The following is a 25,888-nucleotide window of genomic DNA, read 5'->3' on the forward strand; positions in this document are numbered from 1 at the left end:
ACGGGGTCAGTTACAGAGTGAAATTATATTAATACCCAACATTCCCTTAAGTCCTACTGCGTAGCTGTCCAAAAAAATATTGAAATCTGGGTTCTGGAACCAGTTAATCTGTTAGTGCGAATCCACACCATTTGCGAACCGGGATTCATTTTTAGCTCTAGGGTTATCTAAAATCGCTTTCTGGAGCAGATTCCTTTTATTAGCTAACTAAAAAGATTACAATAGTCATGCTTTCGGTTGACTTGAAAGCTTGCCTTTTGTAATCTTTTTAGTTAGCCAATGAAAGGTGTCATTTTGCTTGAATTCTCACTGCATTCATAATGGCTAACACGGTATAACACCCTGGTACTACTTGAATAGATTCCTGAAAAAAATAAACTAAAGCTATACAATAATTGAATATAAAACATGCAGCAAGTGCTAAAAAAATAATCTAAATCACCATAAAACAAACTTCGCAGTAGCGCCAATGTCAGGAATAGCCGAACGGTCTGAAATGGTAGACTGCACGCCCACCGACATACCAGGCCCCCAGCGTTCGTTCATTCATTCAACAACAACGTCTCCATCACACAGATAAGGTATTAATTACATTCACGATTCACATATGTCCAGGGCACCACGATAATTACCCAAATACCGGCCTCCTTAAGATGAACCCGTCCGCTTCTGCTCTCCGAAAACCAGCAGTAAGCAACAAAGCGAGGGCGACTTCAGACTCGGAAACGGTGTCACGCGCTATGTGGTCCGGCTTGAGCCTTTGAGTCGCGGCGTTAAGGTTCCGGTCTATGGTAACGGGCGGCAAGTTTTGATTTCAGAAAGATGGGAAGATGCGCGACAGGCGGATTTTGTTCTTTATCACAATTCAGAAATCGTTTTTTTTTCTTATTCTTCTTTTTCCCTAAGTTAAAATAGTAAAACAATACGCTTTAAAGTTAGAATGACAATCCGACTCCTACATAACTCTGACGATGACGGATTTAGCTGCGCATTACGACAGAATAACAGAAAGCTCTGATTTTTTCTTTTTTTTTAATTCGATTCAAATTTGTTTGTTTTCTCAAACACATTACAAATAAAGCTTGCACATGGTTCCTCTTAAAGGTAAATAATAAACACAAAATCATGGAAATATTTCAGAAAATAAGGCGAGTTTCATCCCAAAGGCGGTGCATGATGGGTAAGTTTTATAAAAGTCACATTTAGGACTAAAATATGTACAGTTAATAATATTACTTAATAGCAAAGCAATACAAAAAGTCCCGTTTAAGACTATAATATGTATAGTTAATATTACTTAATAGGAAAGCAATTCAAAAAGTCACATTTAAGACTAAAATACAGTATGTATAGTTAATAATATTACTTAATAGCAAAGCAATCCATTATTCTCCCCCGAAGACCAACTTTGTTATAGGTTAACCAGATAAAAGGTCACTGGAGTAAAAAATGCAAGCTTTAGTTCATCTTAGTAAACAAAGTACATAAATAATATTGAAGACCTAATTTCATCTTCGACATGATCTATATCATATACAGTATTCTTAATTCTTTTAGCATTTCATACAGTACATGGGAAAAGAAGAATTCTCTATTCTAAAATGATTAATAAATATTCAAAGTAAAGCTTAATTCTAATACACTAAGGGCATTTGGTTATGTGAAAGACGTTTTCTGGCTGAAAATGCTGACCACTTGCATTGAAAGCCCAGTCCGAGAATTTCCAGGGATTGCCCAGCTGACTGAAACATAACAGGACTAAATACATAATAATATTTTATTTATCATGTGCCTTTCAAAGGCCAAGGTCACAATACAGAGCATAATAAAAAGAAGATGTCTGAATTAGTATAAGTTGCCCTAATTCTGGGTGTTCATAAGAAACGTAAAAGATTTACTTTGATACATAATAAACAAGCAGAGTCGGGATATTGATTTCAAATTAAATGTTTAAAGTCTAACTATTCTTGAATTGTAATAGAAATTTGTCAGCTGGTAGAAGAGGAGAAACCCAGTAAAGAATCAAACATCTCATCTGCACAGTAATCACTGAGCTTGAAACAGTCAAAAAACAATCCCCCACATCCCTGGGTTTGAAATTGGTCACTTGGAACCTTCTGGGAGTGGCTCTTGGGAGGGTTAGGACCACCGGTCAAGAATCAGATATCAAAAATGCAGTCATATTTGTGATCAGCAAACCTCGAAATAGCATAAAACGACACTGCACATGCCTGTATCACTAATCACCAGTATTTCAAATTTTTCTGAATAGGAGTTAACTCTGAGCCCTTGTGTCCCATTAGGGCACGGGACAGTCATTCCTGGTTCTGGTGGTCTGCAGTAGCTTTGGGTTTTCATTCTGACCCATTTCCCAAACAGAAGACAGACCTAGCTGATACTGACATTTGGGATTGAAGCGTACTGCTTGTTTGTTCTTTCATTCACGCAAGACAAATGTCAATTATGTTGTACACTCATAAAAATGAAGGTGCCAGAGTGGATCTTCAGAGCATTGCCATAGGGGAACCATTTTTGCTTCCCAACAGTCCCATCCGTATGACATTTCCAGAAAGAACCATCATTTATTTCGATCTGTAGCCGGCTCCATACAGTAAATAGATGGTAACAGATTTATGAAATACCAGTGGGTTTCCAATTTTAAAAGAACTCTCGCTGCATACAGACACACAGGCTCAGGCCAGGTCTTCTTAATCCTGCTAGGTAACCTGCCATACATTACAGATTTCTGTTTTGTTCCACATCTTCTTATATAATATGTGGCTATTCGTTTGTCTGTCCAGGATTTTAAATCACCTGTAGCTCACAAACCGTTTGAAAAATTGACCTGAAATTTGGTAGACATATACTACGTGACGTCTACTATCTGCTTTCGGGGTGATGATTGACCTCCAAGGTTATTCCTCTTTTTATTTTATTGTAGAATGAACTCTCGGCATCAGGGTGGCACATGCGTATGGGCACCGTTCTCATCCCTACCACCTTCCCCATCACTTCCCCTACCTCTTCACATCTTAAGTCATTCTTGAGGCAGATTGAAGACTTAAGTGAAAAAATGAAAGAAAACGTACTCAGTAATTGCAACACAAACACTGACTTAATGTTGTAACATGAAAAGATACCAACAAAAGAAGAGAAGAAGCGGGCCGCTAAGGGAGGAGAAATGAAGAGCTGCTCAGGAAGCAGCAAGCACATCAACCTCTGAGCAAACGAATGATAAAGAGGATGACAACGATGAATGTTCAAGTCAAGTGGATTCACAATGCGCTGTTACTGGTATTAGGATGTTTTCTCAAAGCACAAAGAACCCATCCCAGAATAAAATGGTGCTCTGTCAAGAACCCAGTAAAGAACTACAAAGTGCCATTAAAGAACCAGGATTTTTAAGAGTGTGGAGCAGGGGACCTCAGTCACTGTCCTGGAGGGCCGCAGTGGCTGATGTGGGAGCTGCTGCTGAAACGATTCTTCAGACTGCTCAGACACCAAATCTCCTGGCACTTTCAGACTTGTCATGGCCGATTTTAATTTATGCAATCTGGAACCAGTATTACCACTGTAATGTTGTGGATTTTAAATGTTCTATCTTATTTGATTTTTTGCTCACACAAACAAAAATTAACTTAATCTTACAAGGACAGTTAACAAATTGTATCACTTAAAAACAATTATTTCGCTCAAGAAAAAGTAATAAATTTGACACTTAAGAAGGCGGGACATCAAAGCACCCGGTTTTCCTGAATTGTACCAGTATCGATCACAGTGACATCTGTTTAAACAGAGCAGAAGATCCAGGAGATGCCTCAAGGTGTATTGATTAGTTTGAAGAGATGGCCACCTAGGACTACATTGGTTTACAGCTTGGGAAAGGAAGACTTCAAGCCGTATTCGATTACTTTACAACCTGAGAACGGACAGGCACCTGGGACTAAGAATGACTAAACTGGTTTAAGGAAGACATGCCACATGGAATCTTATGATAAATATGCCTCGTCTGAAAGGCAACGTCAGAAGAAGAAGAAACAGCGAAGACAGAGGAGGGCGAGAGACGTACTACCGTTTTCATTTGATCGTCAGCTAAAGCATTTCATGAGTATCGATTGCTAAATCAATGCCTGCCCTGGACATTCATCTTTGATATCTTTAATTTTTTGAAAGCTTTTTCTAAAGATATATATATATATATATATATATATATATATATATATATATATATATATATATATATATATATCGGACCAGGGGGTGGCGAAATGCACTAATCCTCTTTCTCGATCTTTTACAGACCATTCTAGGGAAATCCCGCCCGGCTCTGGGGCAGCCAACAACAATACTTCCCTTACTTGCCTTTAAAGCCATATACATAGAACTACTAGATGCCGCATGACCAGCAGCATCATACGTCAACGTCGCTGCCATATTGCGAGTGGCATTGCTGTGAAGTGAAGTAATGAATAATGTGCTGCTTGGGATTGTACAAACCGCTGTACGCTCCAAACCAGATCCTGGGGGATTACATTTCAAGAATGATGCCAGCAGGGAATCATGGACAGTGGAGTTATAATGCACAGCCCTGCTGGATACCATGGGGGCCGCCAGAAGTCGCTGCAGGGAGGCCCAAGGATTTATATTTTCCGTATAGCCCGGAAGTATTTCCAAGTCACGGGAACGGAAGAAATGATATGCTTCCGGGCCGATGAAGAAAAGGAGTTTTCATTTGACCCGGAAGTGCTGCGTAATCACATGGACTGAGGGCTTAGAAGCACTTCCGGGTCACGGACTTTAAAAGGATTGTGGGAGATCCCAGACATCGAGCTGAGCTGGGTGGAAGGGTGGCAACGTGTCTGGGAGTGTGGAGGATTATTGTAATGATTAGTATTGTGTATTATATGAGTATTGTGGAGAGGAGGGTGCTTTGTGCAAGTATTTGTTCAAATAAATTCAATTATTGGACTTTTACCTGGTGTCTGACGTCTGGTCTGAGGGTTCAAGGGAGCGAGAGCGACCTAATCTGTCACAGTGGTTAGGGTCTTGGTGTATGCGAATATTTATGTATATGTTAATCTTAAAATGTGACGGTAGACCAACCTGGTGAGTTCACTTATCCCATGAAGAAAATAAGTAAAGGGGAAGTAGAGGGGAATATCACAGTTATACAACCACATTACCATCAGTACATTGTAACTGGGCAGCTCAACCCGGTCAGGATGCCCAAAGAATGGAAGGATGGGGAAGGCTGCTATTTTGGGATACTGCTTCCCTCCAAGACGATAGATGGCTGTAGCGGTGCCCCGGATTCCCACAGGGCATTAGGGTTAGGGTTAGGTACCGTGGGTGCCGCCAGGGGACGTTGTGGGAAGTCACTTGGAGACTAGCCCGGAAGTACTAGTAGGTCACGAGGAGGGAGGCCCCGAAGTACTTCCGGGCTGATTGAAAACTTAAGTTCTCCATCTGGCAGGTTACGTGGACGGAATAGCAGAAGCACTTTCGGATCGGGACTGCTGAAAACTCAGCCAGCAAGCCGGAGTCAGGTGGATGGTGGACAAAGCTTGCTGGGAGGTGCGGAGGAGTAGAAAAATTAGAAAGAATTGTGTTTTGTGCTTTGTGTTTATTTACTTGCCTGTAAACCTGTGGTTGTGGTGCTTGGAGGGCACTGTACAAGAAGAAAATAATTTCAGAATACTTCTTAGTGCTTTTACCTTGTGTCCTGTGTGTCCTGTGTGGGTTTAAGGGGCAACAGTAACCGCTAGCATCCACAACGTGAATATTAATACAAGTCAAGTTGAGGAGCACGCACTGGTACAGCGGGTTGCCGCACCCACCACACAAAGAAACAGCTCGGGATCCTGGTTGGCAAACCCCCAGGCAGACACATGGTCGAGTCCTACCCTCCGGACATGACCTTCAATCTGCTGCAAGCCAGGTCTTACGTGGGCAACCCCTTGGCCTGGTCCAGCCACTTGGGTCCCCAACAATGAGGATGCTACGAGCCAGATCACCGTCGGGGAATTGCACCTCATGGCCGTAGGTAAAGCAGGTCATGTGCCTCATTCAGGACTCCGTGAGCAACACAAAGTCAAACCAGCAGTACCCAAGGACTCTCTGAAGAGACACACATGAAGGAGTCTCAGGTCAGTGGATAGCGTCCATGACTCACAAACACACCACGTTCTAAATTATTGTGCAAATTGTATTTAAGTGTCATAAAGATTAAATATTTTTGTTTTCAATTAAACTCATGGATGGTATTGTGTCTCAGGGGTCTTTTGATCACTGAAATCAATCTCGGACACCTGTAAAAATTAGTTTGCCAGGTGAGCCCAACTAAAGGAAAAACTACTAAAGGTCTGGGATCTGAAAAGAGAGTGTCAAGGTCCACAAGCGTTTGGCAGATTAACTTTTTCTTACCAGATTTAAAAGAAGTGATTTCAGCCCCCAAAAGTAAAGGAGATGCTTTATAAAAACATCAGGATTTCTGTGTGGGTTCAGTTTAACCGAAGTGGAGAACGGCTCACAATGCAAGGCCAGACGGCATATCTGGTCAGTCCTGCGTGAAGCAGCTCTCGCCCTCCGGGGTCTTCATTTGCTTTCTCACTGGCCAGTGGTGTTGTGCCCAAGCTGTGGACACAGTCCAGCATGACGCCCGTCTCGAAGGTGTCCGGGCCGAGCTGTCAGCATGACGACACACCAGCGCCACTCACCTCTACTGCAAGGAAATGCTTTGAATATTTGGTGTAGAAACATTTTAATGACAAAGCCTTTTCAAGATAACCACCAATTACTGTGCAACACACGTGTGGAAGACACTCTGCTTGTTATCTTACTGTACGTCAAATCTGCACTTTTCTCGATCAGCATGGTTCCTACGTCAGAGCACAATTTCTGGAAGTTTCTTCAGCAGTCAATACCATCCAGCCTCACACACTGATTGCGAAACTGAATGGTAGAAATGTTAACCTGTTTATCACATTATGGGTTCAGGACGTACTTTTAAATCATTTACAGACAGTCAAAGTACAGGACGCTTTTATTAAATGTCACTCATTCAAACACAGGGGTGTCTCTTATCAGCATTACTATTTACTCCGTACACAAGTGACCGGAGACCAACAATAACCGCTGCTCCATTACCAAGTACAGTTGAAAAAAGCAAAATGGCAGGTTGTTACATTTACAAAAAAGTATTTACTTTATGTTACATGTATTGTTTATGTTCCACTTTTGAACATAACTGGATCATGTTTCATTTACTGAATCTTGTGGGATGTGCAATATACTCATTTCAGTCATTTAGGTACAAGTCTATGTTAATGTTCTATGTTAATTAGTGTTCCCTAATTCAATTTTCTTATTTATTTTGTCTTTTTTCTCTTTCTTCATTATGTAAAGCACTTTGAGTTCCATCATTTGTATGAAAATGTGCTACAGAAAGAAATGTTGTTGTTGAAGTCAAAATAGTTCTATTTAGATTCACCGGAAATAAACACCGAACAGATTCACCGTCAGTGGAGGTTTGGATAACCTGGCAGTAAAGTCACGTGACTTCCAAAGAAGCGACAGGTTGTGGGTTTGAGTTTTTGTCGCCGGTTAAGAGCAAAAGGAAATGAGATGGGAGTAGATTCATACCTGGTGGCATTGATCGTGGACTATCTTACAGACAGACCTCAGTATGTGCGTCTCGGGAACTGCAGGTCTGACATTGTGGTCAGCAGCACAGGAGCACCGCAGCAGACTGTACTTTCTCCGGTCCTGTCCAGCCTATATACATCGGACTTCCAATACAACTTGGAGTCCTGCCACGTGCAAAAGTTCGCTGACTACACTGCTATCGTGGGCTGCATCAGGAGTGGGCAGGAGGAGGAGTATAGGAACCTCATCAAGGACTTTGTTAAATGGTGCGACTCAAACCACCTACACCTGAACACCAGCAAAACCAAAGAGCTGGTGGTGGATTTTAGGAGGACCAGACCCCTCATGGACCCCGTGATCATCAAAGGTGACTGTGTGCAGATGGTGCAGACCTATAAATACCTGGGAGTGCAGCTGGATGATAAATTAGACTGGACTGCCAATACTGATGCTCTGTGCAAGAAAGGACAGAGCTGGTTATACTTCCTTAGCAGACTGGCATCCTTCAACATCTGCAATAAGATGCTGCAGATGTTCTATCAGACGGTTGTGGCGAGTGCCCTCTTCTACACGGTGGTGTGCTGGGGAGGCAGCATAAAGAAGAAGGACGCCTCACGCCTGAACAAACTGGTGAGGAAGGCAGGCTCTATTGTAGGCACTGAGCTGGACAGTTTGACATCTGTGGCAGAGTGACGGGCGCTGAGTAGACTCCTATCAATTATGGAGAATCCACTGCATCCACTGAACAGGATCATCTCCAGACAGAGGAGCAGCTTCAGCGACAGACTGCTGTCACCGTCCTGCTCCACTGACAGACTGAGGAGATCTTTCCTCCACCACACTATGCGACTCTTCAATTCCACCCGGGGGGGGGGGGGGGGGTAAACGTAAACATTGTACAAAGTTAGTGTTTGTTATACCTGCATTTGTATCACTCTTTAATTTAATATTGTTTATTATCAGTATGCTGCTGCTGGAGTATGGGAATTTCCCCTTGGGATTAATAAAGTATCTATCTATCTAAATAACAGTTATAAAATGAAGAAAAAACACACACGAGAAATATTCAGGTATTCATTTAAAACACTTCATCACACAGGCTAACATTACTCCATTTTATGTTTTTCCTTGTCTTCTCTTTTAATGTTCTATCAAACTATGCTCACTAATGACCGTCACAAGTCAGTAAATATACTATTAAGTTGTCTAGATTTACTTGCTTAGTACAGTTACATTAACGTACTTGAAGAAAACAAACGTTCTGACTGTCGTTACGGGTCAACTACTTACAGTATTGCTGCTCATTAATATTATAACATTGCTCAGCTAGATAAATATAAATACTATTAATACATACAGACAAATCAATAACACACCCAAATATAATAATAATGCAGTTGCCGAATTTGCTTGTTTGAAAATAAAAAAATATTTTGTGAAAGGTGTCAAGGAGCAATTTTTGCACTTTATATTTGTTTTATAATACATACAGTTACATAAATATGCAGTAAAAAGTTTGGGACCCCCTCTCAGCCTGCATAATAATTGACTCTCCTTTCAACAAAAAAGATAACAGTGGTATGTCTTTCATTTCCTAGGAGTACTGCGGTGTTTTCCGAACAAAGATTTTTAGTGACGCAGTATTTAGTTGTATGAAATTAAATCAAATGTGAAAAACTGGCTGTGCACAAATGTGGGTCCCCTTGTCATTGTGCTGATTTGAATGCCTGTCACTGCTCAATGCTGATTGGCTGGATGAGCTCATTATGCCTTGAACTTCATAGACAGCTGTGTCCCATCATGAAATATAAAGGTATTTAAGGTGGTCAATTACAAGTTGTGCTTCCTTCCCTTTGACTCTCCTCTGAAGAGTGACAGCATGGGATCCTCAAAGCAACTCTCCAAAGATCTGAAAACAAAGATTGTTCAGTCTCCTGGTTTAGGGGAAGGCTACAAAAAGCCATCTCAGAGGTTTAGACTGTCAGTTTCTGTAACTGTAAGGAATGGAATCAGGAAATGGAAGGCCACAGGCACAGTTGCTGTTAAACCCAGCAGGTCTGGCAGGCCAAGAAAAATACAGGAGTGGCATATGAACAGGATTGTGAGAATGGTGACAGACAACCCACAGATCACCTCCAAAGACCTGCAAGAACATCTGGCTGCAGATGGTGTATCTGTACATCGTTCTACAATTCAGTGCACAAAGAACATCTGTATGGCAGGGTGATGAGAAAGAAGCCACAAACAGAGTCGCTTGTTGTATGCAAAAAAGAGCTAAGAGAGCAGGAACTGTGTCTGTCAAAATCATTCACACCAATGAGAGGTGAGAGGGCGTGGCTTAATATGGTTGAGAGGAGGGCGGCACTTGAAAAAATCTAATTGGCCAAAGTCTCGTCTCAGGATTTCCTTCTATAATAGAAAGATATAATTAATTTAACAGAAAAAGTTATAAAAATATCATGTTGTTTCAGCATATATATTAATTTAGTGCATTAAGAATACTTTAATTATTTTTGATTAAAACAATTTTATTATGTGCAACCGATGTACATATTTTTTTTTTATTTTAATCTGACATGCCATTTTTTTGACCATGCTCATAGGATGCATATCTGGGGGGCATGAAAGCCCCTATCTAAACCAAGTGGACTGGATGGTAAACTGGTGTAATAAGAACATTCTCACTCGGAATGTAAAAAAGACCAAAGAAATGATCTTTGATTTTAAGAGACAGTAATATGGATGTTCACCCACTGTTGTTTTGAGGGAGGAGGTAGAGAAGTCCAGCAGAATGACCCCTTTTATTTGCCAACTAGAATGATTACAATATGTAAGCTTAAGAGGCAACTGAAGGCCCTTCTTTAGGCAAGATAGAGGAGGTAGAAATAGTGAATGAATATAAATACTTAAGATGTTATCTATGTCAGTTCCTAACTGGAATAAAAATACAAAAAAATATTCCCACAATGCAATCAGTGCTCATTCAAACTCAGACAATTTCAAGTAGACAAGGACCTCCTGCTGTCCTTTATGATCCAGTCTGTCATCACTTTCAGTTTCATTGCCTGGTTAAGTCGTCTGACAAATCAAAATTTTAAAAATCCCCATCAGATTACTAAACTTGCAGCTAAAGTTATTGGGGCTGACGGAGATGATCTGGCAAGTGTGTGTCAGAGGACAAGACTAAAGAAACTGGAGACTCACATCAACTGAGGACAGACAGCCATTATGTGCAGAACTCAACTTCAGTGAATCAGGGAGGACAGTCGCTTTGAAAAACCCACACAAATAGCTCCAGAAATTCCTTTCTTCCTAATGCCATACGACATTTTAATAAGGAATACTGGAGAAAAAGATTACAGTTTGATATGTGTCCTGTGATAATTTTTGTGTAAATACGCACAATCAAGCTGCCTTATCTGTCTCGTCTCTATTTTTTTTTGTTTTATTTCTTGATACCAACATCCTCAAACTTGGTATCAAATTTCAAAAGCCTGACGTCACATTTTATAAACCCGAGCGCGTGCGCCGATTGCTGCACCAAGCACATGACGAGTCACCAGGTTTGGGACACCGCGTCCCGGACACAACTGCAGCGAGTGTCACGTCAGCACCGCAATGAAACAGTTTCATTTTTTTTTTATTTTTTACTGTGGCTGGAGGGTCAATCCTGCCACCAACCCTCAAGTATTCCTCGCAAATTGGAGGCATTCCTGCTTGCAAGGCTGGGTGTAGATTAAAAGCAGCAGATATCAAATTAAATTAAAGGTTAAAACGGATTCCACAGATGACAGCCGTACGCATGCGCAAAAGCCGCTCTGTACATCGCGTACAGTTTCGCGCTCACCTTTTGGAACGCACACTAGACCAAAGGACACGCCCATTTCACTTCGGGCTGCAGCAATACCCTTGACGACCCCGCAGACGGAAGTGACGAATTTGCCCTGCGGGTACCTCGAAGACCACTTTGGTGTGGTGGCGTCTTTTGGGCAGAAGCACTGAAAAACTGAGGCAGAGTAAGTGTACCAATGGTGGCAAGCGCTCGATCGCGAACCCTTCGATGTGTTCAACGCCGCATACTTAACGTTGCCCTTGTTGTTGGGTTACTAATAGTATTATAGTGGATGTTTCAGACATCAAATGTAGTTTGTTCAACTAGAAAACAACCGTTTGCATTTGTGACAACTGAAGGACAGTGGCGTCATGTTTGTAATGCTTTGTATTTGGCTAGAGGTGCGTAAAGAGGCAGAAACCCGCCCTGGTCGGGTCGCCAGTCGGACGCCGGGCACCATAACACACACACACACACACTCAAACAGGACCAATTTAGAGTCCACAGCTGACCAAACGCACGCCATTAGTATATCTCAGAAAAGCGAAACATGCGTGAATGGAAATCTCTCTGTCCTGGTAGCTGAAATACAATATACGTGCGTTCATATCAAGAATGACGCCAGCCGTCCATAATGATAGATAGATAGATAGATAGATAGATAGATAGATAGATAGATAGATAGATAGATAGATAGATAGATAGATAGATACTTTATTAATCCCAAGGAGGGCGATCTCCAGTATTTAGTCCAGTCTCGCATCCCCTCCTCAAAGACTACAAGCAGGTAATTAACTTTCTTGTAGTGTTTCATGGTATCTGCTCCAAAATCATCCATTTTTCAATCTTTCATTTTCCGTACACATTGCCATGGGCGGTGTTAAGGGGTGGTCAGGAAATTCTAGCCAAAAACAGAGGCATTGTTATTACTAAAGTAAGTCGCAAATAAAAGAGCATTTTTTCCTCTCAAAATGTTTAATGCCACAACTAATGTAAATACATTAAGAAGAAGCAATGAATATGAAACGCGGTTATGCAGTATGAGTGCTAATGTAGACCCTATAGGGCAGCCAAAGGATCCCCGACTGACTGTAGGACGCGGCTTTGGAGACGAAGCGGGTGTTGTCGTTGGATTCAGTTCTTTAACGGCAGTTCTGTAACTCCTTGGGAAGAGTAAGCCACATATTTTACATTACCTGCAGGGATGGTTTGATCACTGGAACTAACGCTACAAACCTCGCTGCGGTTTCTCTTTCTGCTGCGCCGTCGAGCAGCCGGCTGTAAAACAGAGCGAGAGCAGAAGCCAGAGAGAGAGAGAGACGACGTGATTGGGTAACTCAGCAACCTCAGGCGCCCGTCCAATCACATCACCGTACCGACTTTATGGCACGTCGCACCGATGTAAAGAACACAAAAGCGCAAAAGGCGAGCAAAGAGGCGGGGTCAGAGTGTAGTGGTCAGTATTAGAATGCAGTTCCTTTTCATTCTTCGTTGGGGTTTGAAGTCATCTGCTTCAGTAGTCACTTAGTTTGAAAAGAGGCACAGCAGGGGTTTCTCATTTGTACAGACTTTTAAGATTTCCAGACGGCATCATGGGGGGGGGGGGGGGGGGGGGGGGGGGGGGGTGGAGGGGGGATGGTTAGCCTTCGCCTCCGCCTCGTTTCTCGCTCGTTATTACATTTATTAGCAATCAATAAGTCTAATTACTGTATGATCGAAGGATGTGCTCGCCCCGAGTACTTGCTGGCAACAATCGCTCAAAACGGAACCCATTCATCTCATGGAGGGTTGTACTCTTGTATTCCTGTAACAGTTATGTTTATGTGTACTGGCAAAGAACGTGGCCTTTAGGACACTTGAAGATGATCATTTTGGCCTTTGCAAAGCTGAAGGCTTTTCTGTATTGCCTATTGAAGGTGATGAGAATTGCGCAGTCGACTATTAAATCACATGCATATAAGTTTTTCCATGTAATGAACTTGGTAAAAAAATATATAAATGATGTACGTGTAACCCCACATCCACACGCACTAAGAACAAATTACATTATATTCCAAAAGTGAACAGTGTGGGAGATTCTGACTAAGAAATGGCTGCTAGTTCATGTGCCCAGACTATTCAGAGCGGTGCCAGGTGCGTGTTGGCATAGTGTCGATTGCCAATAGTTGTATTGTCACATCGTCAAGGTGCTTGATAATATTTATCACAGTAACTTTTTTTTGGATTGACTAGGGGGTATTCGCCTCCTGCTCGCTTCGCTCGCCAACCCCCGTATTTGGTTTTCCAGATACACACTTTTAAGATTTTTTTTTTCTTTGAATTTTTGCTGTTTCATTAGTTTCACTTTTATTTCAGAACTTCTGTAAAAACAATATTTGTAATCTTGCGAGTCCCAATATGCGGAATCTTTTTGATGAGGTCAGGACAGGTTTCTCTGTTTGGAATTTCAGCACAGACAAAACGATCGACATCATCAGCAGTTAATAATTTTTTTTTACAAAATAACAAAGTAAGTCGAGTTCTGCATTGGACTCCTGTCTGTAAAGTTGTGCTATTTTCCTCTCACAGTTCCAAAAGTACATGGAGTTACCAAGGTGATACCCCAGCTTTTGTCTAGGTTTTTGTACAAGGGCTAGACAGAACGTTTTTGACTGCTGGGGTAAATTTAGCTTTTTAAATAAGCAGACAGATAAATATATATACACTAACAAAGTAACCAATAAATGCATGTGCGGTAAACTCCGTTTTTTAAATTCTCAAGATTCTTTATTTGTCACATGCATAGTTATACAGGACAACACGCAGTGAAATGCATCCTGATCCGCTTATCAAAAACTGTGCAAAGTTAGAAGAATATCAGTTAGATTAACAAAACGTCACAGATTGAAAGATAACAGTATAGTAGAACATAATAAATAAGTAAAATAATGTGAATAAAGTACCGGTAGAATTAAGTGTTAAGGTGCAATAGTGTAGTAATTATTGTGCAAAACCAAAGTTAGACTGGTGCATAGTTAAATGAGGCAGTTTGTTTGTTTGCGCTACTGCAATCTTTACTTTCTTTTTTTATATTTTCTAATTTTCCTACTTTCATATCCTTTAACTTTCTCCACGTGTATAGCGCCAATGTTTTTTTTTGAGCCTTTCTAATTACCCTGCTTTCATAGTCTCTAACCTGCTCTGCATGTGTTTAGCACCGTTTGTAAACGTCTTTATGAAGTTCTACTTTGTCATTTTACTCATTGTCTTTTAATTCTGAGCCGTACAGTACAATACATAGAACAGAATAAGTCCTCAATACAGTATCAAATAAAAATTCTAGAAGTACGGAGTAGAATTTCACATTAGATGATATCACATAATATGATTTGGATTTGTTTTAAGTCCTGGAGACCTCATTCATCAAGCTGCCTCCCCCATTTTGCCATTCCACATCTGAAATAGCACTAATCCAATGAAAGGACCCCTAATTCCCACGTCCCCATTCATCAGGGATGAATTTACCTTAGGCAGGCAATCTACAATTTAAAGAGACTGTTATTTTCTTGTGAATTGTTACATATGCATTATTTTCACTTTTACTTTAAAAACTTTTGTAAAAACAATGCTTCTTTATTTCCTGCCCCGCGCATGGATACATCTCTTTCTTCCCAGACGTATAATGCTGCTCGTGTTGTGAAGGGTGTTGCGGCTGAACGTACGCTAATGGATATGCCTTTGGATCATCTGCTGTCTTTTTGCTGCTTGCTAGCTGCCTCTTCTGCCTGTCGCATGTCGTTGTTTTAAGAGCTCGGAGCACATGATGCTTGCCTGCCAAAAGCAATCCAACAACTGCTAGCTTAGGGGTATGTTGACTTGTTTTAAATGATGGCTCACTGCCTGGTCTCGTGTGACGTTGTAAAAGCAATACCTGTCTTTTATTTCTGGCTGCGGGCGTATTTGAATTCTTTCTTGAAGGATGCACAGGTGCTGGTCATAAAATTAGAATATCATGACAAAGTTGATTTATTTCAGTAATTCCATTCAAAAAGTGAAACTTGTATATTAGATACATCAGTCTGTGTGTAATGAATGAATTTCAAATGTTTATTTCTTTTAATGTTGATGATTATAACTGACAACTAATGAAAGTCCCAAATTCAGTATCTCGGAAAATTAGAATATTGTGAAAAGGTTCAATATTGAAGACACCTGGTGCCACACTCTAATCAGCTAATTAACTCAAAAGCCTTTAAATGGTCTCTCACTCGAGTTCTGTAGGCCAGGGGTAGGCAACGTCGGTCCTGGAGTGCCACAGTATGTGCAGGTTTTTGTTCCAACCCAGTTCCTTAACGAGAACTCAATTATTGCTGATGAAGCACATATTGCTTAAGTGACATTTTAATGCTTCATTTTAGTGGTCTCGCTTGTGAAGGTTCTCCAACCTTAATTGCTTATTTCAATCTTAAACTGCTGCATTCAGTGTTTTAATTGCTCCTTATTAGCAATAAGATGTAAAACAGGGGTAGGCAATGTCGGTCCTGGTGAGCCGCAGTGGCTACAGGTTTTCATTCAACCCAATTGCTTAATTAGAAACCAATCATTGCCAGTCTCAGACCTTATTTAATTTTATGGCTTGTTAGTCTGTGCAATGTAAGGCTTTTATATCGTAGATTTTTTTCCTTTCCAAGGATATCATCCAAATGATTTGAAGCCTAAAACAGATCATTTTCAGTCTGTCACATTTTTCTATTAAGTGTTTTATTAAATCAAACCGTGCATGATGAACACACACAGATGTAATTGGAAAAAAGCTAGCTGGAGAACTGCTGGCTGCTTTGTCTTTTACATCTTATTGCTAATAAGGAGCAATTAAAACACTGAATGCAGCAGTTTAAGATTGAAATAAGCAATTAAGGTTGGAGAACCTTAACAAGCGAGACCACTAAAATGAAGCATTAAAATGTCACTTAAGCAATATGTGCTTCATCAGCAATAATTGAGTTCTCGTTAAGGAACTGGGTTGGAACAAAAACCTGCACATACTGTGGCACTCCAGGACCGACGTTGCCTACCCCTGCTGTAGGCTACACAATCATGGAGAAGACTGCTGACTTGACAGTTGTCCAAAAGACCACCATTGACACCTTGCACAAGGAGGGCAAGACACAAAAGGTCATTGCTAAAGAGGCTGGCTGTTCACAGAGCTCTGTGTCCAAGCACATTAATAGAGAGGCGAAGGGAAGGACAAGATGTGGTAGAAACAAGTGGACAAGCAATAGGGATAACCGCACCCTGGAGAGGATTGGGAAACAAAACCCATTCAAAAATGTGGAGGAGATTCACAAAGAGTGAACTGCAGCTGGAGTCAGTGCTTCAAGAACCACCACACACAGACGCATGCAAGACATGGGTTTCAGCTGTCGCATTCCTTGTGTCAAGCCACTCTTGAACAAGAGACAGCATCAGAAGCGTCTCGCCTTTGGACTGCTGCTGAGTGGTCCAAAGTTATGTTCTCTGATGAAAGTAAACTTTGCACTTCCTTTGGAAATCAAGGTCCCAGAGTCTGGAGGAAGAGAGGAGAGGCACAGAATCCATGTTTTGTGAGGTCCAGTGTAAAGTTTCCACAGTCAGTGTTGGTTTGGGGTGCCATGTCATCTACTGGTGTTGGTCCATTGTGTTTTCTGAGGTCCAAGATCAATGCAGCCGTCTACCAGGACGTTTTAGAGCACTTCATGCTTCCTGCTGCTGATGAACTTTATGGAGATGCAGATTTCATTTTCCAACAGGACCTGGCACCTGCACACAGTGCCAAAGCTACCAGTACCTGGTTTAAGGACCATGGTATCCCTGTTCTTGATTGGCCAGCAAACTCGCCTGACCTTAACCCCATAGAAAATCTATGGGCTATTGTGAAGAGGAAGATGCAATACACCAGACCCAACAATGCAGAAGAGCTGAAGGCCACTATCAGAGCAACATGGGCTCTCATAACACCTGAGCAGTGCCACAGACTGATCGACTCCATGCCACGCCGCATTGCTGCAGTAATCCAGGCCAAAGGAGCCCCAACTAAATATTGAGTGCTGTACATGCTCATACTTTTCATGTTCATACCTTTCAGTTGGCTAACATTTCTAAAAATCCTTTTTTTGCATTGGTCTTAATTGATATTCTAATTTTCCGAGATACTGAATTTGGGACTTTCATTAGTTGTCAGTTATAATCATCAACATTAAAAGAAATAAACATTTGAAATTCATTCATTACACACAGACTGATGTATCTAATATACAAGTTTCACTTTTTGAATGGAATTACTGAAATAAATCAACTTTGTCATGATATTCTAATTTTATGACCAGTACCTGTATAACAATTATCGCGTTCGGTTGGGGTAGCTGCTGTTGCGCTGCCCTTTGATCTTTTTAAAGCCTGTACAGCGGCTGTCCTTTCTGCTACGGCCCTGGGACAGTCTCTTGGCACCAAGTCTCGTGTTTACAGTCCCCGCGAGACGCACTGTGGCAAGTCTCCTTGATCTCGCGGGTCTTTAAAATGTCTTTCGAGATTATCACATATCGTAGCCTTGCATTTGCTTTCCATTCCAGGATTTCCTTTTATATATAGAGAGACAGTTTTGAAATAGCTATACACTTACAGTGTTGAATGGAATTTTCATTTGGACACGTTTTCCTTTGGCATTCTTCTTTGTGTGGCAAAAATTCACAAACTTTAGATATCAGAGGTTCCGTAAACTCAACTACCGACAACTCTCTCTGCTTATCCAAATATTTTGCTTCTGGACGTTGTGCCCAGCACTGTTATCAGGTAGTTATTTCTGCCAGGGTATCTCCTCTGGCGGGGGTTCAAATTCTTGTTGAATGTCTTTGTTGCACTTTTTTGGTTTATTTGTATATTTGACTTGATTTGCATTATTTTTATTCTGTTTTTATGTATCTGTCTTCATGCCTTTCTTATGTGCCTTGTGGTTTGTGGGCGGTTCACCCAGGTTGCCCATCACTACAAGAGGAGGTCTTCAATCAGCCTGCCATAAAGGCAAGGGGCCAGCAAACAGTTCTTTTTACTTCACTTGCATGTACTTGGGAGCAGTGAGTTTCTCGATTTTGTGATTTTTTTTTTTCTGTGCCTATTCTGATTTGTGGCTTTTTGACTTCTAGTTCTGTTTTTGACGTTGTTCGGGCTTCTGCACTGGGCCTTTGTTCACTTGTCTTATCTTGTGTTTCCTGAAGACTCCTTTTAGCCTTTTCGTGCTCCACACCATTTGCTTTTTGTTCGTATTATTCTCGCGAGAAACAAAAGATCTTGTGTTTGGGTTTTGCCTCACTGTGACTTAGAAAACGTCTGAATTGGCTATCATTCTTTTTAAATTTCTTGCTTTTCAGTCATTGTGGTGTTTGTTCAGGCCATAGTGTTTATTACATATTTATTTAAAGAGCTTCTGTAAAAAGTCAAATTTCTCCTCGGGGGGACAACTAAAGTTCTACCAATATTATTACTAGCTGGGGTTTGACAGCAAATCCTCCCAGTGGGCATTTTTGGACGTTATGTGTTTGGCAACTCTGGAGTTTCACAACAGCATCAGTGTGTAATTTGCAAGTCTATCCGAATCGATGTTGGTTTAACTCTTTTAGGGCGGATGTCGACTTTTGTCAATACAGGGGGTTGAGAATGGATATCAGGGTAGGAGGGGGCGATAAATGTTAATAAAACTCACCATTATGTTATAAGTAGACCCTCTTTGCTCGGAGGACTGTTAGACTCATTGATTGGCCGATGAAACCCTGCGTGTGCATGAATAGCGTAGAGTAAGCAACGTCTAGAATGGCATCGACATCGGGCGAGAGAGTGAAGCAAATGCACAAAGCAACATTCTCTGTGCGTATTATTTATTTCTTTATTTATTGCGTATTATTGCTGAATCGGAAGCTGATTCATCGAACTCCGATTTTGATGCAAGTGATCTGGAGATCGGAAATGAAAGTCAGGTACCTGCATCAGCTGATCGCAGTGATGGACACACGCTCGTGCAGCTGATGTGCCAATGAAAACGTTCACCCTGGGAGGACTACACAGACATCGAGCTAGCAACTGGACTTCACCAAATGACACGGCCTGCTGCTGGACACAATGGATTAGCAGCCGAGTACTTCAAGAAAGTGCCTTTCAGCTTATGAGTGATGGGACAAACACGTGTGTAATAAATATGTGAATACGCATACTGTAGGGGCTCCTGGAACATAAAACAGAGTGACATTTGCCATAAATAAGTATTTTATGTTGATTTATGCGTGAAACTATTGCTTCGTGAGTTTTTTGGGAAAAATATTCAGCCCTGGGACAAAAAGAAGAAAAAATAATTAGCCTTAAACAAGTTAATCCCAACTGTCAGGGCATCCATGTCAGTTTGGTGAATTTGATGTGTGTGACTGTGCCCTACAGTGTGCCAGTGTCACATCCACTTTACACTTGGTGGCAACCAGTTCTGCCTCCCCGTGATTTGTTCATGTACTAAGAGGTTTAATAAAATTAAAGAAATGGTATCTACAGGGTGGTCCAGATCTAATTCTGCAGATCCAGATCGTCTGGATGACTTTGATTTATGCGGGGACGATTCCAGTTCGGCGCAAAGACGATTCTTCATGTTGTCAGTTTGCACACTTCTCGATGGTCTGGGATTTTTTGGGTGATTTTCTATGTAATAAATTTAAGTTATAGCATAATGAAAATTGCATAATTCGATCTGGACCACCCTGTACTTAAAGGTTACTGGCCACTCCTGGCATTATTTTTTTAAATCCTCTCTTTTGTGTTTCATTTCAGCCATCAATCACCCCTCCGTGCTCATACCACTGCAGTGAGATGCCAAGGCTGCTTGAACTGACCCGAGTGTATCGTGGCATCAGTCGCGTCAGAGCCATGTGGGGGATGCCACGAGCTTTTAGCACTGGCCGGTTCACTCTTTCCATCCCCCAGAGGCTGGTACAAGCAAATGAAGTGGCAGCGATGAACGGAGAAACGGTCAGCTTCCCCTTCTCCAGGTCTCTTATCGGCACTTTCTTCCAAGACAGGCCCATCTTGGGAAATCCGTTTCTAGAGGATGTGCCATTGCAGAGTTATCTGAGGAGACATTTACCTCCTGAGGTGAGTAGCTGCACCGTTGGGATGCCATTTGCCCCACAGAAGTTTCTAATAGTAAGAATTTTGTGATCCCATTAGTGTTTTTCTATTTTCTAAATTAAGTTGTGATCTCAGAGTCCTACCATTAGACCAAAAGGCTCTCGGTAACCAAATAAGCTTCAAGATTTATATTTCTGCATGTCTTTTTTGACATATTGTTTAAATATTCGCTATTTTGGTTCATTAAAGTGTGTTTAACTTTAGGATAATTCATAAGTTAATTCAAACGCTCCCCAGTTGTGTTTTCTATTTATTAGAGTGAAGTTCTGGGATTTAATAGATTACTTCGTGTTTATCAGCATGCTGGTGAGTGTTGCATGTTGTTTGGAGGTGATAGTAAGAATTTGACCAATCTCGTGACAATCCTACAACTACTTGAGTGATTCACGGATGGTTACCTTTAAAAAAAAACAAAAATAAACATTCTTTATAAGTCATTTTTCTCTTTATGGGAGAAAGTGGGGTGAAGTGACACCTTTTATTGGCTAACTAAATACTATTTAGTTATTGGCTAACTAAATAGTATTTAGTTAGCTAATAAAAGGTGTCATTTCACCCTACTTCTCCTGCATTAATCTATGGCTAACATGGTACAACACTCTTCTTCTCTTTATGAAAAGACTGAAAATATATTTTCAGCCCAAGCAGATTTTGGGTTATATGAATCTATCAGTCAACAAAGTAAAGTAGTTGCCGTTATTGGAGTCTCCTCCAAAGTTAGAGGTGAGGCCTCCAAAATTCAGCCAACCAGCTGCCCAGAATCTTCACTGGTCTGCCCAGTAGAGACTCACGTAGTCCAGCCAGGCCCCAAATACTACCTGCTGGCCTCAGCTGGAGCAGGCCCAAAAATGGGGAGCTGTGCAAACAACTATAAATATAACAAACAGAAAGCAGTAGGCCACAAGGAGGAGAGTCACCGTAAACCTCTGGCTTGATCACAAGGGGAAAAGAAGGAATAAGAAAGAAAAACGTGGCAACAAGGAGTTGCCTAAATGTGACAAAATGTCATTTCATTGAAAAGTCAATCCACAGTAACCATTATGTTAAACAAAAGTTAAAACTCTAAATAGAGACAAATGCCAAAAAAAATCTGGAGAAACAATAGTCATAAAGAGGAGAACTCGCCAGCACCAAGTGCATACAATGTACATACAAGCCGTAGGCAGTGTGACGTCACGGTTAAGACTCTGAATGGCAAACCCTGAGACTGTGGGCTCACATCCCAGTGCTGACACTGTGTGGCCCTGAGCAAATCACTTCATCTGCCTGTGTGCTAGTTGGAATAAACAAAAAGTATCTCTCAAATATTGTACGTCATCAGCCAAATACAACATGATAATGAGAAGTCAAGCTAAATAACACCTTTAATTAACTAACTAAAAAGATTACAATATGCAAGCTTTCAAGGCAGCTCAGGCCCCTTCTTCACAACACTGTATAATCTTCTTCTTTTAGCTGCTCCTATTAGGGGTTGCTACAGCAGATCATCTTCTTCCATATCTTTCTGTCCTCGTCATCTTGTTCTGTGACACCCATCACCTGCATGTTCTCTCTCACCACATCCATAAACCTTCACTTAGGCCTTCCTCTTCTCCTCTTCCCTGGCAGCTCTATCCTTAGCACCCTTCACTCTTTATACCCAGCATCTCTGCTCTGCACATGTCCAGACCAACGTAATCTCGCCTCTCTGACTTTGTCTCTCAACCGTCCAACTTGAGCTGACCCTCTAATGTCCTCGTTTCTAATTCTGTCCATCCTTGTCACAAATCTTAGCATCTTTAACTCTGCCACTGTCTCCAGCCCATATACCAACGTAAACATTATTATACACATAAAAACCAAACCTTAAATAAAATGGATCAAAAATACACAGTTATACAAGTAATAAACATAAATGACAGCAAGGGACTGCAATTCCCATGAGCCTTTATACGGCTGCTAGCTGTCCCTCAATTAAGATTGACAGGTGGCTCCGCCTCTTGGGGAGCCACCCCCAAAGCTGAAGTATCCACACATAGAAACGAAACCATAAACAAAATGGATAAAAACAGAAATAATTATACAAATAATAAACATAAATAACAGTAACATAAAATATAATAACCAAAGGGTGAAAAATAAAAAGAATTTGCACATAACCCATGTGTTATTATCTTCTAGCCGTTCCCCGCTACTCCGCCCCCGTAGCAGTGAAACAGGACAAACTTTAAAAATCAATAAACAAACAGGTATCACTAGCTAAGCAAGGGCAAGTTACACTCCAACACGCAGAAGTAGACCGGCTCCCCACTCCTGACATCATGCCTCCCCTTCTCTCGGATTAGCGCAAATAAATCGCTCCAGCAAGCCAACTATGATTCTTAGTGCGATGAGAGAAGTCGCAAAATCAACTGGAATGTATGAGCAAATTCTAGACAAAAACCTGACCTAAATCCGTGAAGTAGTTCTCTTGTTCGTTAGCTAAATGGATATAAGTTATGCTCCGAGGCTGACACGTGAGTTAGGAGGGCTCCGCTCCCCTCCCCATGGCCTGCTGTCTCTCTCTCGGATTCGCGCAAATAAATCAGTACCGCAAGTGAACTATGATACTTAGCGTGCGTGATGAGAGAAGTTACACACTCAACCGTAATGTTCAAGTAAATCTATCAATCTATTATATATATATATATAAACATATATATACATACACTGTAACTTTGGATTGAGAGTAACTTGGTTTGCGAGTGTTTTGCAAGACAAGCTAAAATTTTTAATAAATTTTGACTTGATAAACAAGCGAGGTCTTGCAATACGAGTAGTATGTCTACACTTTGTCTGCCAAGCATCACGTGATCACAACTGAGCCGATGGTTCTTCTCTCTCTCTCGCTGCGGGATTGTGGGTAATCGTACAGTCGGCGTGCCTCACTCATATAGTCAACATCTGCACGAGCTTATACTGTTTACTACAGCATTGTGACAATGTGTGTGTGTTGTAATGTGTGAGTACCCGTCTTGCACCCCAAAACACGAAGCTGAGTCTCAGTACTTTAGTGACACCAGCTTTATTCAGCTTGAAACAGGAACAGCACGGTTATTTATTGTAGCGGGATCTGCCACTCTCTCCTATACACAGAGACAGCAATCAGGCAGGGTCGTGGCCAGGTTAGTGGCCAAGTAATACTGTGCCCTGCACATTTATAATGTTCCTTGTTCCTTGTATCACCCATCAACAGCAGGCGCTTATAGCATGTCCGCGATCTTTTTTGGATTCGCTTTTACGGCGAACTGCTACAGTGCTGGGTGTCGCGTGTCGTTCCGTTGGGTGAAATCCACCAAGAGTTTAGAAACTCACTCACACCAGCCATGATACTTTTCAAAGGTAAAGTGCAGGTTAATTTGTTTTCTGTATTTTTACTTTATATTTTGTATTACAAGTAATCATATCTATATGAATAGTTTTGGGTTGTGGAATGAATCATCGGAGTCTCCATTATTTCTTATGGGGAAATTTGCTTTGATGTACAAGTGCTTTTGGATTGCGAACACGTTTCTGGAACGAATTACGCTTGCGAACCGAGGTTCCACTGTATATATTATATATACATAGTTATATATATTATATATACATAGTCAATGTATGTATGTTCCAACATCACTTCCGAATGGCTGGAGCGATTTTCATGAAACTTGGTACACATGTTCCTCATTGGTCGATTAAAAATACTGTAGGGTGAAATCAACCCTAACCCACCCCCTTCTGGGTGATCCTGTGGTCTTGTATGCACGTTATCATCCAGTTGACACTTGGAATGACCACCAGAGGGCGAACTGGAGGTGACTGCCAGCATTCTGTATGTTTGAGCGCCAATGAAATCGAGTTGGCCGGTTCAGAGTGTCAACTGGATGATAATGTACTGTATATACAAGACCGCAAGACAAACACATTAGTGAGTCTTCATTGTTTGTTAATTTATTTTTATTTTTAAACTTGTGTTTATTATATTTTTCACAAACAATTAATAAAAAACACAACAACTTTATTTTCCTCCCGGGCAATGCTGGGTATTTCAGCCAGTTATAGAACAAAAACCCGATCTAAATCCATTAAGTAGTTCTCTCGTGAAAAGCGGACAGACCTACAGACAGATGTTGGATTTTATATATAGAGAGTTAGGAGCAGTAAGTAGCTCAGTACCTGTATCGTTCTCAGAAATGGTCCAAGAGCAGGCTGTTCAACACATCAGGAGGTAACAGGGAGACCCCATAATAAGATCCAAATACCTATGGGCGCCTCTTGTACCGCTGAACGTCAATGTCCTCGAGTCATCCAGAAGGATAATACCATAATACCAAAGAAGAGTGCAGCCCAGGAAAAATAAGCATTACTGTCCAAAACGTGTGATGTCACCCAAGCCAAAGTACTTGGGAAGCCTAGATGAGAGAAACTAAATGAACGTAATTAAAAGGCCAGCAAAATCATTTAGAAAATAATTAAGTAAGAAGAGGAAGCTCAATGAAAAAATAACTGAACGTAAAACAATGGAAATGAACAAAAAACAATAATTTATGGAAGTAATAAAACAATTTGGAAAACTTAAAGCTGCAAAGAAAAAACCACAAGACGATGAAATTCTTATTTATGTGATACTTCAGAGTAATGACAAGAATTCGGCTAAGTAGCAAAGTTCTACACAAAGACGGTGTTGACAAAGGGAGACTGTTGCCTTATGGTGATCCGTAAACACATGAAAAGTATGAAGAACTCGGATTCTCTTTTTCTGTTAAATACGTTGTAACGGTGTGGATGCTTGGTGGCACTATTGCTCACCTTTTCCCCAACAGACAAACACACTGGACACAAGTTAAAAGCACTAAGAAGCAATTTAATTTCTTCTTTTTCGGATATAGTGCCTCCAAAGCACCCCAGCCACATTAAACACACATAAATTCTCAAGACTTACACACAATGCTCTCCTCTACCTCCCAGCAAGCTCCGTCACACTCCCTCCCAACTCCTTGATCCGGTAGTGCTTCCGTTCTTCCTCTCACGTGACTTGCCAGCACTTCCGGGTCAAATTGAGGGCTTGAGTTTTCTTCAGCCCAGAAGTACTTCAGGGCTTCCGTCCCCGTGACTTGGGAGTACTTCCGGGCTATACGGGAAGCAAAAATCCCCCTCTCTACCTGCAGCATCTGCTGGCGGTATCCAGCAGGGTTGTGAAGCTGAACTCCATATCCCATGATGCACTGCGGGAAA

At 41.3% G+C, this 25,888-nt stretch overlaps 2 protein-coding genes across 6 annotated transcripts in view; one reads left to right on the forward strand and one right to left on the reverse strand.

Annotated features, from left to right (window-relative positions):
• Positions 1-12,774, reverse strand: part of thoc5 (THO complex 5) — a 50,187-nt gene extending 37,413 nt beyond the window's left edge. For 2 of the 4 annotated variants that reach the window (XM_028825298.2, XM_028825296.2), the window contains exon 1: positions 633-757. The gene's annotated coding sequence lies outside the window, so the exon portion shown is untranslated. Of the gene's footprint in view, positions 1-623; positions 758-12,672 lie in introns of those variants that run through there. The other 2 variants (XM_028825297.2, XM_051921038.1) reach the window with 2 other exon arrangements.
• Positions 11,268-25,888, forward strand: part of LOC114669158 (acyl-CoA dehydrogenase family member 11-like) — a 42,781-nt gene continuing 28,160 nt past the window's right edge. Inside the window, exons 1-2 of one of the 2 annotated variants that reach the window (XM_028825299.2) lie at positions 11,268-11,660; positions 20,297-20,617. In XM_028825299.2, the coding sequence (XP_028681132.1) occupies positions 20,336-20,617 (282 nt within the window). In that variant the 5' untranslated portion in view covers positions 11,268-11,660; positions 20,297-20,335. Of the gene's footprint in view, positions 11,661-19,908; positions 20,028-20,238; positions 20,618-25,888 lie in introns of those variants that run through there. The other variant, XM_051921039.1, reaches the window with a different exon arrangement.

This window comes from Erpetoichthys calabaricus, chromosome 18 (genome assembly GCF_900747795.2).
Source record: "Erpetoichthys calabaricus chromosome 18, fErpCal1.3, whole genome shotgun sequence".
Classification (NCBI taxonomy): domain Eukaryota; kingdom Metazoa; phylum Chordata; class Cladistia; order Polypteriformes; family Polypteridae; genus Erpetoichthys; species Erpetoichthys calabaricus.